The following is an 18,501-nucleotide window of genomic DNA, read 5'->3' on the forward strand; positions in this document are numbered from 1 at the left end:
AATATTTGTTGAACTAAAGCAAAATTGTTCGCATAACTTTAATGGTTCTCTTAAATGTGCTTTTAGTATGTTCAAGATCATGGCATAAATCCTGTTTTTTGAAGAACAATTCATCACTGGTATGTTTGTCTTCATAAGCATTTGAACTTTTGCTCCAAACTGTTTGATATTTGAACTGTGACATATGACTTATGTCAACTTTTTTTTTTTTTTTTGCTGTTTAGGATGCTACTAAGTCTTGGGATCATGTTTCTGACTCTGAAATCAGTGATTCAGGTTCAGACGATGTCTACCTTCCATCAAGAAGCTCTGATGGATCCAGCTCTGATTTTCCTACTGACACTGAACATAATGAGGATGCACAATCGGTAATCTTGCCATATCTTGGACAAGTTAAACCACTTCCTTCTGAAGGAAAAACAAAGAGAGTTCCGCTGTTGGAACAGAAGGCCTCCAAATCTGACTGCATCAATGACCAACCCTGTTCTGATAATGGAGTGACTCATCGTGATAACTGGATTATTTCAACAAATACGGCCGAGCAGCCTCCCACCCCGGCCGAGCAGCCAGCCGAGCAGCCTCCCACCCCGGCCGAGCAGCCTCCCACCCCGGCCGAGCAGCCTCCCACCCCGGCCGAGCCTCTTCCTAGCATATCAACTCAACAAATCTCTTCTTGCACTTTAAAGAATTACTGCTATGTTTGCAAAAAAGCCCAATCCAAAATTTCTTGGCACTTTAAAAAGCATGAGAAAGAAGATTTGGACATTGCACGAGCATTGTCATTACCCAAGAACTATTCCACACCAAGTCTTGCCCTGAAGTTGGGGCACTCGTTGAAAAAAATTGGGGACATTATTCTTTGCAGAGCTAAAGCAGCAGAGGATGAACATTTGATAAAAGCAACTTAACGATTCATCAGACTCTGCTCAAAAGAATGGGCCGGACATGTCTCTCACACTGCACTGGCTACTTTGAGAAAGTCAAGGTTCAATCAACCATCCATCATACCATTCACAGAGGATGTGCAAAAGTTACATAAATACCTGGAGGAGAACTCGGCTATTGCCATACACAACTTTAAAAAAAACATGAGTCTCCTCAGGCATATGGAGAACTTGCAAGGTTGACACTTTCACAAATAATACTCTTTAATAGACGCCGTGCAGGTGAAGTTTCAAAAATGTCTCTGGAATCCTTCAAGAAAAGAGACCAAACTGAGCTTCGTGGTGATGTAGCTGCCAGTCTGTCACTTTTTGAACAGAAGCTAGCAAGGCACTTTAGCAGAGTGGAAATTATGGGTAAAAGAGGCAGGAAAGTGGCAGTTTTGTTGAACCCTGAGGTTGTTTGTGCGACAACACTTCTCGTAGAGAAAAGACAGATGTGCAATGTGCACAAGGACAACCCTTTCCTATTTGGAAGGCCAGAATGCCCCTTCACAAGCCACTACAGAGGACAGGATTGTGTTAGAACCTTTGCACGCTTGTGTGGCGCAAAGAATCCACAGTATCTGAGGTCTACACAACTTCGAAAGCACATTGTGACCCAATCCCAAATCTTGAACCTTAAGAACAACGAACTGGATCAACTGGCGAACTTTTTGGGCCATGATATTAGAGTTCACAGAGACTTTTACCGTCTGCCAGAAGCCACGATTGAAGTGGCAAAAATCACGAAGATTCTGCTTGCTATGCAGAAAGGAATGTTGGCACAGTTCAAGGGGAAGTCTCTTGATGAGATTGAGATTGAAGGTCTGTAGTGGTAAGGCACACTAATTGACAAAGCTCAAATTTGCAATAAATAATAGTTATATTCATTATTTTCCTAAATTGGGAATGTAAACAAATATTTGGAATGCAAAAAGTACAAGCAGAAGATTTATATTTTTGCCTTTTTCCCCCAAGATAAATTGGATCCAGAAATGTATGGTGAGTTGGATGATGGAGACCAGGGCCGGAGTGGGACTCATTTTCGGCCCTGGAATTTCATGCCTCAGACCAGCCCACTCATTTAAAATAATGTCACTATGCATACACGTGTTAAGTTCAGTGTTCTCTAAAGCCGTGTACTGTAATTCTGTGTATTCCAATTCAGTGCAGGTAATGGTTGTTTAACAAGGTGGCTTTATTTTAACAAGTGCAACACAACATCATTTTGAACAAATTTAAAAATGGATTAAAAAAAAAAAAACTATTAAATGATACATTTGAAAAATTAAGGCTGTCAAACGATTAAAATTTTTAATCGAGTTAATTACAGCTTAAAAATTAATCGTAATTAATCGCAATTCAAACCATCTATAAAATATGCCATATTTTTCTGTAAATTATTGTTGGAATGGAAAGATAAGACACAAGATGGATATATACACTCAACATACTGTACATAAGGATTGTACTTGCTTATTATAAGAATAAATCAACAAGATGGCATTAACATTATTAACATTCTGTTAAAGCGATCCATGGATAGAAAGACTTGTAGTTCTTAAAAGATAAGTGTTAGTACAAGTTATAGAAATTTTATATCAAAACCCCTCTTAATGTTTTCGTTTTAATAAAATTTGTAAAATTTTCAATCAAAAAATAAACTAGTAGCCCGCCATTGTTGATGTCAATAATTACTTACACAATGCTCATGGGTGCTGAAGCCTATAAAATCAGTTGCACCCAAGCGCCAGCAGAGGGCGGCAAAACTCCATAAAACACAATTAACAAGTGGGCATGTCATTGTACTGTCATTTAAATCTGTCTGAGCAGGGCATGTGCATTAACTCATTTGCTCCCGGAACCGTATAAATACGTTCTATTTCCAAATGCTTCAGTGTCCCGATTACGTATTTATACGTCTTTTGCGTTTTTTTGTACAAGAAGCATCTAGAGCTTTCGATCTATCGCCAGAACAAAAAACAACCCTCAAAACCCATTTTAAAGCAATAAAACTGGCCACTGGAGGGCAGTAGCGCATTTGTTAAGAGCCCACAACTCAATTCAAACAGTACAACTTTATTAGGGAAGCTAGCAGAGCCCCTCCGCAGCTTGCTGCTCATGTCCACCGCACGCTCGAGGGTCCTGCACCGAAACGCGCACGGCCAAACCAGTTCCCCCCCAGGAACATAAGTTCCCCTGGTGAACGAGACAGTGGTCACCACTAAAAAAGACTTTTTAAAAAATCCATCTTTACGAGACAGTCGGCAATGAGGGAAAAGTTTAACCGCTGTCGCAGCCACCAAACGTCATCTCTCAGTTAGGTAAGTGTGAATAAATTGTTACTTTGCTATGAAAAGCTCTATTTGGCTGGTTGTTCATGTTATTTTGTAAAAGGAAAACATTATTCAGATGTTTGGGATGACACTGAAGCAAAAAATAGCCGTGTTAAAGTCAAAATTATGTTTGAAATTTTTGCGTTTACAAAAAGCTCATTTTCTCCGTTTTTTCATCAGAAATTGGAAAAATGCTCAAACTAAGCTATTTTCTAATGCTGATTTCTAAAGAATGAAATAACGTATGAACTTACTTTTTTTTCTGCTGAAAGAAGAGAGTCTAATCTTTCTTTTGGTGGGTTCCATGTTTATATAGCAATAGAACAGAATTTTTTGTGGGCCGTGCAAAATCAGTCAAAATCCAGTAAAATGGCCGGGAGCGAAGGGCCTTGCTCCGGTGAAAATGGCTGGGAGTGAATGAGTTAATTGCGTCAAATATTTTAATGTGATTAATTAAACAAATTAATTACCGCCCATTAACGTGATAATTTTGACAGCCCTAAAATAAATTAATAAATAAGACCTTTTCTGCAACATTAAATATTAACAAAATGAGTGCTTACAGATAAAACAAACATAGCAACATAACAATATGAAAAATAAAGAATACGTATTGCACATTGTAACAACTTCTAATGATACTATTATCCATTTTCCATTTCCACTTTAAAAACGCCAGGTAATTGATTATATTAATTCTATTGTTCACTCGTTGAACGACATGGCAATCCTACCTTCCAGCTCTGCACCTGTGGTGTGTTCATTTTGGCTAATGCTTACTGCTACATATCCCTTGTGAGGTGCTACAAGAAGCCAAAGTTTCCACAATTACATATTGTCGTATCACACGGTGCAAGTTGCATTTTATTCGCCATCTGGCCTTACCACTTTCGTTGTAATCCTCTGTAGTTTGAGGCAGCAAGGTCGTTGAATGAAAAAATTAGCTATTTTCGCGCAATTTGCCGATTCTTTCACGAGTGCTTTTCTCTTTTTAATTCTTATTTTTCAGCGCCACCCTTGCTCTTTTTATCCATCCGAGCACCGAGATAGCAGCTAATTTGGCTCAATACAGACTACAATTAGGGGGCGGAGCTGCATGCTGTATTTTTCGTGTGCGCACGTGAGGATGAGTCTGGAAAAAAAATAATACTGTATATATATATATATATTTTTTTTTAAGATGGCCCACAGGGACAGCGGTAACAGAATGTAAGTTTTACTCATTGACACTGTCATAAATAAATACCAAACAAAAAATTATAATCTAAGTCTAATAAGTCTATTTTTTTTTTTTTTTTTTTTAATAAAACCCGGACCGGCCCATCTGGCCGGCCGGCCCTTCTGGAATCGTCCAGAAGCTCCCGATTAGCCACTCCGGGCCTGATGGAGACGACAAAGTGGATGAGGATGATGAAAGCAGCAGTGACGATGAACACAATGAAGGTGAAAGAGGGAGAGACGAAGAAAATGGTGGAGACGAAGACGGAGGCACAGGGAGAGACGAAGAAAATGGTGGAGACGAAGACGGAGGCAGAGGTTGTCCCCTTGGACTAATGGGTATGTATTAAATGTCTTGTGCATTTATGGCATTATGTCGCTCAAAAACCATATTTTTTGGCATTGTGGTATTGATTTAATAAACCCTATGATAAACGGATCTAATAAGGATGATGAAGAACGATACTATCAGGGTACCATCATTGGTGTGGTTTAGGAGTTAAAGGCATGGACAAAAATATTGGCAATACTGAAATGTTTCCCAAAAATCCATTTCTACCACAATTTGTTGAAATTTGAAATGTTGGTATGCACGTTTATTAATTGCTATATTCCATTATAAAGACACAAAATGATGAAGAAAAAAAGCACAAAAAGTAAAAAAGAGTGGGGGGTGGTGAAGCCACCTAGAATAGGGGTGCCCAAGTCCGGTCCTCGAGAGCCCCTATACAGCTTGTTTTCCATGTCTCCCTCCTTTAACACACCTGAATCAAATGATCAGCTCATCAGCAAGCTCTGCAAGAGCCTGATAATGATCCTGATTATTTGAGTCAGGTGTGTTGAAGGAGGGAGAAATGGAAAACAAGCTAGATAGGGGCTCTCGAGGACTGGACTTGGGCACCCCTGACCTAGAATGTTTAAAATTTGACCTTGCTGTTGTATGCTTGTCATGAAGGGAAAAATTGTATAAGGATTTAAGAAGCTAAAATAGTAAAAGCATTTCTCATAAGGAGAAATTATGAATTTTCAGGAAACATTCCATAGGTTGCAATACTTTAGTTTATGCCTGTATTTGTCTATGTGCAAGTATCTGCAATGACCAAAGTAGTGCTGATAGATGTTTTGTTCTCTTTTGACCAGAAAACGAAAGAATGGAGATCGACGAAGAGCAAAACAGTTCCTCTGGTAATACAAAATAAAGCTATTGCAGTCAGTAATATCTGTCTTTGTTGCCAATAAGAACACAAGCCAATATAAACTTTTAATCAATTAGCGGTTAGTCTGATACTGGAGATTAGCTTTGCAACCCTCTTCCAGGAGCCTGATAGGTGGCATTAGGCAAAATTGCATGTACTGTTTATAGTGATTCATACTGCAGTAACAGTTTGCAAGATTTCAGTGGCTGTGGAATTTTTTTTTTGTTTGCAGTTAGGATATTTAATGTAATTTCAGAAATTTTATATTTTTGTTTTAGGAAAACGAATAACAACTATATTGACTGAGGATTTGGTCAAGACTTCCAAAGGTACAGTCATTTCTTTATAATTGCAGTGATGTTAAAGCTATGTTTCAGTGATTAGTTTTTTTTTGTTTAGGGAAAAAAAGTCTCCTTGAATGGATTGAAGTTTATACTGTCTATAGTAACAGAATTTGTTGCTTCTCCAGGACAGAAGAAAAAGTGTGCCGTCAGCAGTTCCAGAGGTATCTCATCCATTTATTCCAGTAATTCATCCATAATTAACAATTAAAAGCTAAATAACAAAATTTTAAAAGTACGTTTGTTTATAGAATACGCTAGGTCAGGGGTCTCAAACCGATTCCACAAAGGGCCGCAGTGGGTCCTGGTCTTTGTTCCAACAGATCCAAAACAGACAGTTCAACCAATGAGGTTTCTGCTAAAGTAAGCAGCACCTGACTGCAATTAACTGATTACACTTGTTAGACACCAGATTGGTGAAAAGGGATTGTTCTCGTTTGGTTGGAATGAAATCCAGTACCCACTGCGGCCCTTTGAGGACCGGTTTGAGACCACTGCGCTAGGTATTCACTACAGTGTACAGTGGGGAGAACAAGTATTTGATACACTGCCGATTTTGCTGGTTTTCCTACTTGCAAGCCATGTAGAGGTCTGTAATTTGTATCGTAAGTTCTCTTCAACGGCGAGGGACGGAATCTAATACAAAAATCCAGAAAATCACATTGTATAATTTAAAATAATTTGTATTTAACTGCATGAAATAAGTATTTGATACATTACTAACTCGTAAATATTTCGGCTCTTAGTTCTTTTTTAAGAACCCCTCCTGTTCTCCACTCATTACCGGAGGAAACAGGAGGAAACATCATTTTTTGGGGGCTGCTGCTCTGCCATGGGTACAGGACGATGAATGTGTTACTCATGCAAACAATTATATGGTGTGTGCGAGAATGGTACCTATGCCCTTCAGTGGAAAGAGGTCATTATAAAAATAACCTCCCTTGCTGTGATAAGTGCACTGCATTTGTGAGGTAAAAAAGTATGGAGGTAGCCTTAAAGTGGTCTTGGGCTTTGACACAGTCGTGACATTTAGAATGCGCTGCTTGAAGTGAGAAATAACACATGCCTGCTGAGTCGACAAGATATTGACCGCAAAGTAAAGAACAATGCTAAATGGCGTTATACTTATGTAGCACATTTCCACCTTTCAAGTTCCTCACAGCGCTTTACACTTTATCGCCATCCACCTACTGGCGACACAGCACCAGGAGGAACGTGGGGTTCAGTAACTTGCTCAAGGATACTTAGACGAGTTAATCAGGGCGGAAAACTGAACCCACAACCTCTGTATGGCATTTCCTATCACACCAATGCAGATGACACACAACTGTACATTTCGGTGTCCCCACATGATAATAGTCTCTTACTCTAACCGATTAAATGCATTCATCAAATCAATGGATGGATGTGCCAGAATTTCCTCCAGTTAAATGTGGAGCAGTGATCATTTTTGGGCCGAGGGAGAACCGTAGGTGAGGGCGGTCGTCGTGACGATCCCAAACCGAAAATGGCACTTCTCGGACGGACACGTGAGAACCGGAGGAGACAGTGGGTCGCTGCGTGAGTCCGGCCGGAAAACGGCTTTCGAAAACGGCGCACAGCTCTCCAGCTCTTCATGAGTCTCTTCCGTGAATCTGTGTGCTCTTGCTTATTTCAAAAATACTGCGCGCACTTTGAAATTGAAAGCGCCACTGCCACCCACTGAGTGGATGTGCAAGTACACTTTATTCTAGTACGGCAAAAAAAAAAAAAAAAAATGTTCCCCGAGGTCACACGCGCCACCCCATGAGAAGTACTGCATTAGTGACATCATTCTATTCATACCTATCGTAACCCCTTGGGCAGAGCCAGCGCGCTGCACTGATTTGCTGGATTTCTGTGTTTTGGTGATGTACGAGGTTTTAAAATATGGCCCATCCATAAAAAAATAAAAAATAAAATGTCAGGGAAGCTCAAGTTTGGACTCCGAGACAAGTGTTACCTCGATAGCTAGATTAGAGAAATAAATACGACCACAACCATGGATTGATTTTCTTCGAAGGTTTAGTACAAGAGCTCTTGGGTACAGACACGGAATAATGCACAAAGTGCCTCTCCGCATGTGGACAAAAGAGAGATACAAGGCATCCCTCTATTTATGGGTTGACACCATAGAAACGAAATCGAAACTTAGTAAAAACATCTCAAGTACAGAAAAACATCTCTCATAGGGGAAAACCACCTTAAGCTGTAACCTTGAATCACAAGCTGTGGCCAGGAAGAAGTTTGATAAGCCACAGTTGCTATATTGTACTCATTCAGGGCATATTGGAAACAACAGGAACATGACAGTCCATATTTGGGCATATTGACTCCGTCTACAATCGTCAAGGGCATGAGAAGGCCCACTCAAAAAGATTACATTAGATTATTCTAACAATGATACTCTATGCTATAATGTTCTCATGCAAGCATAACAAAAGCATTCAACATATAATATATAACGGTTGTGTTTTAAGCATGAATAAATTCTCTCACATAAAAAAAACTTTTTGCTGTCGTATAACGTAACATAGGTACTGAATGTAAAAAAAGGCAATGTTTTACTGTTTTACTCGTAGGATGACCTATAGGTGTTATTACTGAAATTCCAACTCCTCTATGGAGTTTCTCCGGTTTAATAAACGTCAATGTCCGAAATAGATACATAACTGTGTTTTTTTTCTGGCTTCAATTAATTGTTTAAGTCGACATAACTCATAACTAATGTGTGTGCGTGCGCGTGTGTGTGCGCTTCCGTGGCCGGGGGAAACCCTTTTTGACAGGGGTAACTTGTATTGGCAAGACACCGGTGGTGACTGCTTAGCGTAGGTTTGAAAAAATTACGTATATCCATCTTGCCTCTTCAGTCCTCAGGTGGTTTTGGCTAAGCAAAGCAAATAACCATCTAAGGTACTAGTCACATGATCTGTCCGAAAAATAATCTTGACCCATTCCAAAAATATCTTGTTCATTTCATTCATTTTTGTTATTTGTTTTAATGCTTTATAACTTTAATAGACGGTATTTTACCGGAAAACTCTTCATTTTAAAATCATATATAGCGGAGTTAATTACATGCAATTAACTTTTCGGCCTGGCTCCCCCTTAAACGTCGTGTAAGATTATAGCATTGTATTATTAAGTTAAAAAAAAAAATCACTTTACGTTTCGCATACAAAAAAAACCACCAGACAGAAAAGGGAAAAAGGAGAGAGCAATTGTGGAGGAAACAAACAGCAATTTCTAATTAATTAATTAATTTTTTATTAATTAAAAAGTTGAAACCTCAATCGACACCTTTTTTTGGTTTGTTTTGAACTGCAACATGTTATGGCTCACTCATTTTCACATTCTTAACAGTTCACCAATCCCCACACCTACCCCCACTCCGCAGTCAAATGCCTGCCACTATAAGAGAGCGGGTCTGCATATAATTCGATGCCAGAGCTTCACCTAACTACCAACACCAAGCCTACTCGGCCTTCCAGCACAATCAGGCAATCTGCGGAGCCACCGCTTCTCACCGTCTTTGTTCAATGAACACGCCCTCAGTCTGCTTCTGATTACTGACTTCTCATTGCTGAACTTTTGGGTCACATCCTCCAGCTACCTTAACAGCAACATATATTTCAGTGAAATGCTCTTGAGTACGTCCTGTTCGTGTGCTTTTGTTGTCGTAGCAAAAAAACACAAAAAAAACATGGTAGACGCAGACTTCATTTTAGTTACTGCATGGCCAAAACCGTTTTAGACCTATTTCTTTGTGTACTAAAGAAGAGAATGCAATGTTTGTCATTGAACATCTTAGCAAATACTGTATTTGGCAAAATACATAAATAAATGTTTTATAAATGTGTTGTTTTATGCTGGCGTCATAGGGGGAGAAAACTATGCAATTTGACAAAACTTCTTTCAAACACCGGTGGTTATATTCTGTTCCTCGCCACAACTTCTGTTCGTACTGCGCTGTTTTGAGAAGTAAAAGGTCGTCTCATACCGGAAACTTTGCAATCATAATAAGAACCCACTTCTCCAGTAGAAAATATGATTCACAAATTGCGACACGACCAGTGGTATTTAATAGGCCTATAATTGCCACACCACATGAGGCAGTAGTAGAAACGTTTTCTTTCTGTTTTTATTGTTCATTTCAGCAGCCACATGTCCATTAAAATGTCATTTTACACTCCAGTCAGCCTTAACGTCATGGCAACGTGTACTGAATGTCATTGTGGTTAGCAGCCTGCTGAGTGCACTTTTCATACCATGGGGTGCTGCGGATATTTTATACAATGCCTTGCAAAAGTATTCGGAACAGTATTGAATCTTGCAACCTTTCGCCACATTTCAGGCCTCAAACATAAAGATATGAAATTGAATTTTTTTGTCAAGAATCAACAACAAGTGGGACACAATCGTGAAGTGGAACAACATTTATTGGATAATTTAAACTTTTTTAACAAATAAAAAACTGAAAAGTGGGGCGTGCAATATTATTCGGCCCCTTTACTTTCAGTGCAGCAAACTCACTCCAGAAGTTCAGTGAGGATCTCTGAATGATCCAATGTTGTCCCAAATGACCGATGATGATAAATACAATCCACCTGTGTGTAATCAAGTCTCCGTATAAATGCACCTGCTCTGTAATAGTCTCAGGGTTCTGTTTAAAGTGCAGAGAGCATTATGAACACCAAGGAACACAACAGGCGGGTCCGAGATACTGTTGTGGAGAAGTTTAAAGCCGGATTTGGATACAAAAAGATTTCCCAAGCTTTAAACATCTCAAGGAGCACTGTGCAAGCCATCATATTGGAATGGAAGGAGCATCAGACCACTGCAAATCTACCAAGACCCGGCCGTCCTTCCAAACTTTCTTCTCAAACAAGGAGAAAACTGATCAGAGATGCAGCCAAGAGGCCCATGATCACTCTGAATGAACTGCAGAGATCTACAGCAGAGGTGGGAGAGTCTGTCCATAGGACAACAATCAGTCGTACACTGCACAAATCTGGCCTTTATGGAAGAGTGGCAAGAAGAAAGCCATTTCTCAAAGATATCCATAAAAAGTCTCGTTTAAAGTTTGCCACAAGCCACCTGGGAGACACACCAAACATGTGGAAGAAGGTGCTCTGGTCAGATGAAACCAAAATGGAACTTTTTGGCCACAATGCAAAACGATATGTTTGGCGTAAAAGCAACACAGCTCATCACCCTGAACACACCATCCCCACTGTCAAACATGGTGCTGGCAGCATCATGGTTTGGGCCTGCTTTTCTTCAGCAGGGACAGGGAAGATGGTTCAAATTGACGGGAAGATGGATGCAGCCAAATACAGGAACATTCTGGAAGAAAACCTGTTGGTATCTGCGCAAGACCTGAGACTGGGATGGAGATTTATCTTCCAACAGGACAATGATCCAAAACATAAAGCCAAATCTACAATGGAATGGTTCAAAAATAAACGTATCCAGGTGTTAGAATGGCCAAGTCAAAGTCCGGACCTGAATCCAATGGAGAATATGTGGAAAGAGCTGAAGACTGCTGTTCACAAACACTCTCCATCCAACCTCACTGAGCTCGAGCTGTTTTGCAAGGAAGAATGGGCAAGAATGTCAGTCTCTCGATGTGCAAAACTGATAGAAACATACCCCAAGCGACTTGCAGCTGTAATTGGAGCAAAAGGTGGCGCTACAAAGTATTAACGCAAGGGAGCCGAATTGCACGCCCCACTTTTCAGTTTTTTATTTGTTAAAAAAGTTGAAATTATCCAATAAATTTTGTTCCACTTCACGATTGTGTCCCACTTGTTGTTGATTCTTGACAAAAAATTCAAATTTTATATCTTTATGTTTGAAGCCTGAAATGTGGCGAAAGGTTTCAAGGTTCAAGGGGGCCGAATACTTTTGCAAGGCACTGTACTGACTGATTTCCACCGATAGTTAAGGACTTACAGTACTGTGAGAGAATTTATACATGCTTAAAACACAACCATTATATATTATATGTTGGAGGCTTTTGCTATGCTTGCATGAGAACATTATAGCATAGAGTATCATTGTTAAAATAATCTGTGATCATCTTTTTGAGTGGGCCTTCTCATAGCCTTGACGATTATAGACGGAGTCAATATGCCCAAATATGGACTGTCATGTTCCTGTTGTTTCCAATATGCCCTGAATGAATACAATGTGGCAACCGTGGCTTATCAAACTTCCTTCTGGCCACAGCTTGTGATTCAAGGTTACAGCTTAAGGAGGTTTTCCCCTATGAAAGATGTTTTTCTGTAACTTGAGATGTTTTTCCTAAGTTTCAATTTCGTTTCTATGGTGTCAACCCATAAATAGAGGGATGCCCTGTATCTCTCTTTTGTCCACATGCGGAGAGGCGCTTTGTGCGTTACTCCGCGTCTGTACCCAAGAGCTCTTGTACTAAAACCTACTAAATCCATGGTTGTGGTCGTATTTATTTCTCTAATCTAGCTATCGAGCTAACACTTGTCTCAGAGTTCAAACTTGAGCTTCCCTGACCAGTACATCAAGGAATATACGTCATCCATTGTTCACCAGCCTCCTCAAAGGATCTATATGACCATTTACTCCAGCCATTATGTGCCTGCCACCAGTCAATAGCGTACTGCATGCAACACGTCAATTTTGCTCATTAATCATAGACATCATAACCCATTGACACGACACAGGAAACGGGGCCGATCCGTGGGGGGCCTATTTTCAAAAACTTCTCATCAATATATATGTTATATACCAGAGGTCAGGGAACCGCGGACCTCGGTCCGCGGTTCCGGACCCCCAAGCCGTCTGGACCGGATCTCAAGCTGTCCGGACTGATACACGTTGCAACAAGAAAAATCTTTTTTTTCTGCGGGTTTGCAGAGTGGAGGTGAGCAACTGTGACGGAGTAGCCCCGTCAGATCCCGCGGGGGAAACTGCGTCCTCAATATACTGCATGAGACACGGGAAACTCGGCGTCTTCGATACTATTCATTTGACACGCACGCGCAGGCGTACGTTCACACCGTACCTGTTGATTATTTGCCGGTTCCACTTGTTGGGCATCGCGGGTGTCTGGGGTGCACACTAGGCTGCCGCTGCAACATCGTGATGCCATACATGCGCTTAAAAAACATTTTCACTAGTATTCATCCTCCATTCACATGCTGGTCTGTCAAAACCTAGCGCGCATTTACTTCCTGGTTTTATGACCTCGCGAGCGGGACGTCAGCGTGTTACGTCACCGTACGGGTTGAGTTTTTGGCCAACGTAAGTTTATTTTTCTTTCCAAAGGTTATTTCGGTGCAGTAGTACCAGTATTTTGTTTATTGTATTTTTCTTCAATTTACTATGAAGCTAATATTGAACAAACTGGAGTTGCTGAACAGAGGGCCAGGAGAAATATAAGGAAAGACCTACCTTACCTACGTACCTGTCATTTGGAGTCACGCAGTGGTGCAGATCAGGTTACAGACCTTTTTATTTTATTTGTCATGCAATGAATGTTTTTGTAAATTTGGTGAGTTTTGGTTTAACTTTTGTAAATAATCACTTTTGCACTTTGTCACAGAACAATGCTTGTTTAGTTGTTGGGAACGTCGTTAATAAAAACACTGAAAAACTGTCAAACTGCTTCGGTTGCCATTCATTGCGAGCAAGAGACGCGCCACAGCAAAATCTGCTACATCGGCGAAACGTCCTACATTAGTCAAATTTGACACCCAAAGTGCTACTGTGCGCGTTAAACTTGTTTTGTTAGGATGCATACAGGCAGAACGTTTTAAAAAATGCCTTAAGAAAATACTTAAATGCAGTTATACCAAAGAAGGACGGTTTAAATACGCTACGTGACTAATGTGGTCAACTGCTTCAAAGCTAACACAAAAAAACCACAAAGGTTAAAAGTATGAGAGGGTAATACATGCAAAAAGTATTTCTCGGGCAATGAAAAGGTTCTAAAAAACGAAATAAAAACAAAAATAGTGAGTACTCGCCGCTTCTAACCGATGTGCGCATGCGTGCGGATGCTTGCGCAAGAGCGCTGAGCGTTGTGTAGACGTTTCGCCGCGTAATAAGGAATGGCCGAACAACGGAAGCGCTTGTAAAAAGCAGCTATTTGAAAAGGCACTATGAAACGAAGCACGCAGCTTTTTCGCAAAGTTTGCCTATGAACTCTGCCATCTGTTCTCAAAAAATAGCGGAATTAAGGGCTCAATATGATCGCTTTATTATTTAATAGTAATGAATCATTATTAAATATTGTTTATGACTTATTGTAAATGTATTTTTTATATTTTATTTACATTTTTGAATGTTGTAATTATCAGCATGGCCACATAAAGATACGTTTGTATTTTTGGGAAAAAAAAGAAGCATTAAAAATATTTCCGGACCCGAGAGTGTTTTTAATTTCGGACCCAGAGGATTTTTAATTCATGACCCCTGGCCTAAAGTTTTTTTCTGTTGTTAAATAAACTCAATAATTGGCTATTTTGATTGTCACTGCCTCCTCCATTCACACCTGCCGTCTCATGTTACACTCGCGGCCTCTGACCACCAGGGCTACACGGAACATTTGGGGGCTCGTCTGGGAGTCAGACCCGGGACTTCTCACACCCAAGCGAGAATCAGACCACTAGATAGACCTAGATAGAAGATGGACCATTTTTTGTGAGAGAAGTCAACATAGGTTCCAAGAATGTTTGTGCAGGTGGGGAAAAAAAGGAAAAAGGTGAGGCTTATCATTGAAATGAAGATGGAAATGATCGAAAAATATGAGCGTGGTCTGCGCGTCCGTGAACTGGCTTGACAATACGGCCGTAGAATGTCAACGACCTCGGCGGTCCTCCTCCGACCTCCGTTCGCCAGTCTTTATAAGTTAAGGTGACAATAATTATTTTGCGAACGTCGCCAAAAATCGCCAGCTTCGTCAGGTTTTTAATCATTTATTTCAGAACTTGTGCAAGAGAACATGCTTACTGTCCTCCGCAGCTGAACATGAAAAGTGAAAGTAAAAAGTCCTCTCTCACTCTGTCAAGTCAGCCACGCGGTGAGTTCAGGTACACCACACAAAACACATCTGCCACATTAGAGCCCAATTTGTTACATTATTACAGCTATTATTATTACTATTATATTATTATTCCGATATTTATTCATAATTTATTTGTTTTGCTCTGTGCAATTGCTATTTGCAATACTGTAGTACCAGCAGCATTTATGAAGAATTTAGTGTAGGTTTTCAGGCTGTGCAACAATTGAAATCGAATTATCATATGGGAAAATCCAGCTTGACATACGACCATTTCGACTTACAACCAAGGTCCTGGAACAAATTAACTTTGTATGTAGAGGTACCACTGTAATTCCAAAAACATTTTTTATTTACTTTATATTGAAATTAGGGCTGTCAAACGATTAAAATTTTTAATCGAGTTAATCACAGCTTAAAAATTAATTGATCGTAATTAATCGCAATTCAAACCATCAATAAAATATGCCATATTTTTCTGTAAATTATTGTTGGAATGGAAAGACACAAGATGGATATATACATTCAACATACTGTACATAAGTACTGTATTATAACAATAAATCAACAAGATGGTATTAACATTAACATTCTGTTAAAGCGATCCATGAATAGAAAGACTTGGTTCTTAAAAGATAAATGTTAGTACAAGTTATAGAAATTTTATTCTAAAACCCCTCTCAATGTTTTCGTTTTAATAAAATTTGTAAAATTTTCAATCAAAAATAAACTAGTAGCTCGCCATTGTTGACGTCAATAATTACACAATTCTCATGATGCTTAAACCCATAAAATCAGTCGCACCAAAGCGCCAGCAGAAGGAGACAAAAAACACAAGTGGCCATTACATTGTACTGTCATTTAAATCTATTTGAACAGGGCATGTGCGTTAATTGCGTTAAATATTTTAACGTGATTAATTAAAAAAATTAATTACCGCGCCTTAACGCGATAATTTTGACAGCCCTAATTGAAATATAATGGCCATAAATAATTGAAGCGCAAATCCTACATTGTGCACCTTTAAAGAGCATACCACAAGAGAAAAAAAGTCTTAAATAGCATTATTATGTGAATTAGAATCATATATTGAGACGATCCGACCGTATACAACAATTTAGCAAAGCGCAGATGACGAGAAATTAGTCTTTTAATCTGCCGGTTAGCCACGCCTACCATTATAGGGCTCTAGCGTCCCCAACAGGTGGATGACGTCAGCGGGAGAATGGGCTCATCGGTTTTACTATTCAGCCCATTGAGGGGGAATTCTTCGGAACGAGGGAAATGCGACGAAGAGCGCTTCAAAATGTCATTGTTTCTGTCTCTCTACTTCGTATACATTTTATCCAAGTATTTTTCCCCAATTGCTAAATAAATGGCATGGTCATGACAAATAACAGTCTTGCGCTAAATGGAATATGAAATAATAAAAATGCACTTATTCAGGACGACATGGCAAAATTACCCCATTTTCAAAACTGTCGACTTCACCTTTACTGTCGCACCTCCTGAACGATATTTTATGACACCTAAATCGGACTTATGTCATTGCCCTTCGCCGTCTTCGGAGAATGTAAACAAACTAAGAGGCGTGACAGCTAGCCGACATGCTAAACCGAAACGAGTGATGAAAGTCTTCGAAGCGGAAAATCACACATAACTAGCTCGGATCATTTGACATGACGACTGGGTTGTCGATTGTCTTCGTCGATCAGCAAACCGCCCGGCGGAGAGCAATTTACAGCTCGTTCCCCAGAGGAGGGCGGCTGCAGTTGTTGTGCAGCTAATGTGCATGAGGAGAGCTTTTTTACATGGATATCAATGATCAAACCTAAGTAGTCCTTTTTTTAAAGAAAGTTTGTAGTGTTTACTTTGTAATCGCTGTATTCGCCAGTATTTGACATAATACAAAACAAGATGTTTACTCACTTAGTCCCATGGTCCCACAGTAGTAGGGCTTGTTTTGGCCAATATCCACCGGTGAATGGGAACCTTTTGAAACTCTAAAAATGGCGCGCACGCCTCTCCCTCACGCATCAAGATTTTTCTGCGGCTGTTTGGCTGGCGTGATGCGAAAAATAGACGTATTAATCGGCAAAATCAGCTGAATCCTTAGTTCTTCTCATACAACAGTACGGCTGTATAGTGAAGAGGACTCCTTCCTCCGTAAACGTCACAGCGCCCTCTTTCTCAACTCGAGACTGTTGCCGGAAGTCACTCATTTTCATGGCCCGGGATTCATAAAACTAAATAAATATAGCGATCGCTTCCACACACATCCAAGCGGTCCATATCATTCAGGAGCATAAAATACCGCGTGTATTATGAAATAAACATGCTTTTTCGTGTCACAGGCATTTTAACCTAAGACCTGGCATCCACATACATGAACATCACATTCTAAGTCATACAGGCCAGCGGTCCCCATCCGCCGGGCCGCGGACCGGTACCGAATTAACTTTGGCCTGTCCCCTGCTTAACACATCAATATCCCTGTCTACTGTACACAGTATATACTACGGTATAGATTAGCAGCACATTTGTTCTCCCACACTCGCGAAAATGACTGGAAAACAGACGTCTTTGGAGAGATTTTTTACGGCGAAAAAGGGCACCTGACGAGCCAGAAGGTGAGCCTATTACCTCGAGACCCACGAACTGCGAAGGAGTGGATTCGTAACCCCTTTGGGAATAAACCGAGCGATTCGAGCATGTCTGTGCAACAGGAGGATCAGCTTGTAGAGATCGCAAATGACGGCGACCTTAAAGAGCATATGACACGAGAAAAAAAGTCTAAAATGTCATTATTATGTGAATTAGAATCATATTTTGAGACGATTCGACTATATACAACAATTTAGCAAAGCACAGATGACGAGAAATTAGTCTTTTAAACTGCCGGTTAGCCACGCCTACCATTATAGGGCTTTAGCGTCCCCAACAGGTGGATGACGTCAGCGGTAGACTGGGCTCATCGATTTTACTATTCAGCCCATTGAGGGGAAATTATTCAGAACGAGGAAAACGCGACGAAGAAAGCCGCAAAATGTCATTGTTTCAGTCTCTCTACCCCAATATTTTTACAGGATATTCTTTTTACCCAAGTATTTTTCCCCAATAGCTATATAAATGGCTTGAGAAGGACCAGTCAGCCCGTTGAGGGGGAACTATTCACAACGAGGAAAACGCGACAAAGAGAGCGGCAAAATGTCATTGTTTCTGTCAGTTTACTTCAATATTTTTACAGGATACTCTTTTTATCCAAGTATTTTCCCCAATTGCTAAATAAATGGCATGGTCATGACAAATAACAGTCTTGAAGGCATCGGGAGGGAGGTTTCCACACACGGACCTGCGTGTACCCGTTACACGCAGTCAGGGAGAGAACAGTAAACGTGTTTGTGTAACATGAAAAAGGGTACTGAT

The 18,501-nt window shown here is 40.2% G+C and overlaps 1 protein-coding gene across 16 annotated transcripts in view; it reads left to right on the top strand.

The window, feature by feature from the left end:
- Nucleotides 1–911: 911 nt before the first annotated feature.
- The window catches only part of LOC130911137 (CD166 antigen homolog A-like), a 164,712-nt gene continuing 147,122 nt past the window's right edge, over nucleotides 912–18,501 (top strand). For 4 of the 16 annotated variants that reach the window (XR_009061979.1, XM_057828874.1, XM_057828891.1 and 1 more), the window contains exons 1-4: nucleotides 912–4,816; nucleotides 5,618–5,662; nucleotides 5,952–6,002; nucleotides 6,143–6,178. Coding sequence is in view for 15 of the 16 variants with exons in the window: in XM_057828874.1 (XP_057684857.1) it covers nucleotides 4,813–4,816; nucleotides 5,618–5,662; nucleotides 5,952–6,002; nucleotides 6,143–6,178 (136 nt within the window). In the remaining variant the exon portion in view is untranslated. The remainder of the gene's footprint in view (nucleotides 4,817–5,617; nucleotides 5,663–5,951; nucleotides 6,003–6,142; nucleotides 6,179–18,501) is intronic. The other 12 variants (XM_057828883.1, XM_057828884.1, XM_057828887.1 and 9 more) reach the window with 12 other exon arrangements.

This window comes from Corythoichthys intestinalis, unplaced genomic scaffold (assembly GCF_030265065.1).
Source record: "Corythoichthys intestinalis isolate RoL2023-P3 unplaced genomic scaffold, ASM3026506v1 HiC_scaffold_23, whole genome shotgun sequence".
Lineage (NCBI taxonomy): Eukaryota > Metazoa > Chordata > Actinopteri > Syngnathiformes > Syngnathidae > Corythoichthys > Corythoichthys intestinalis.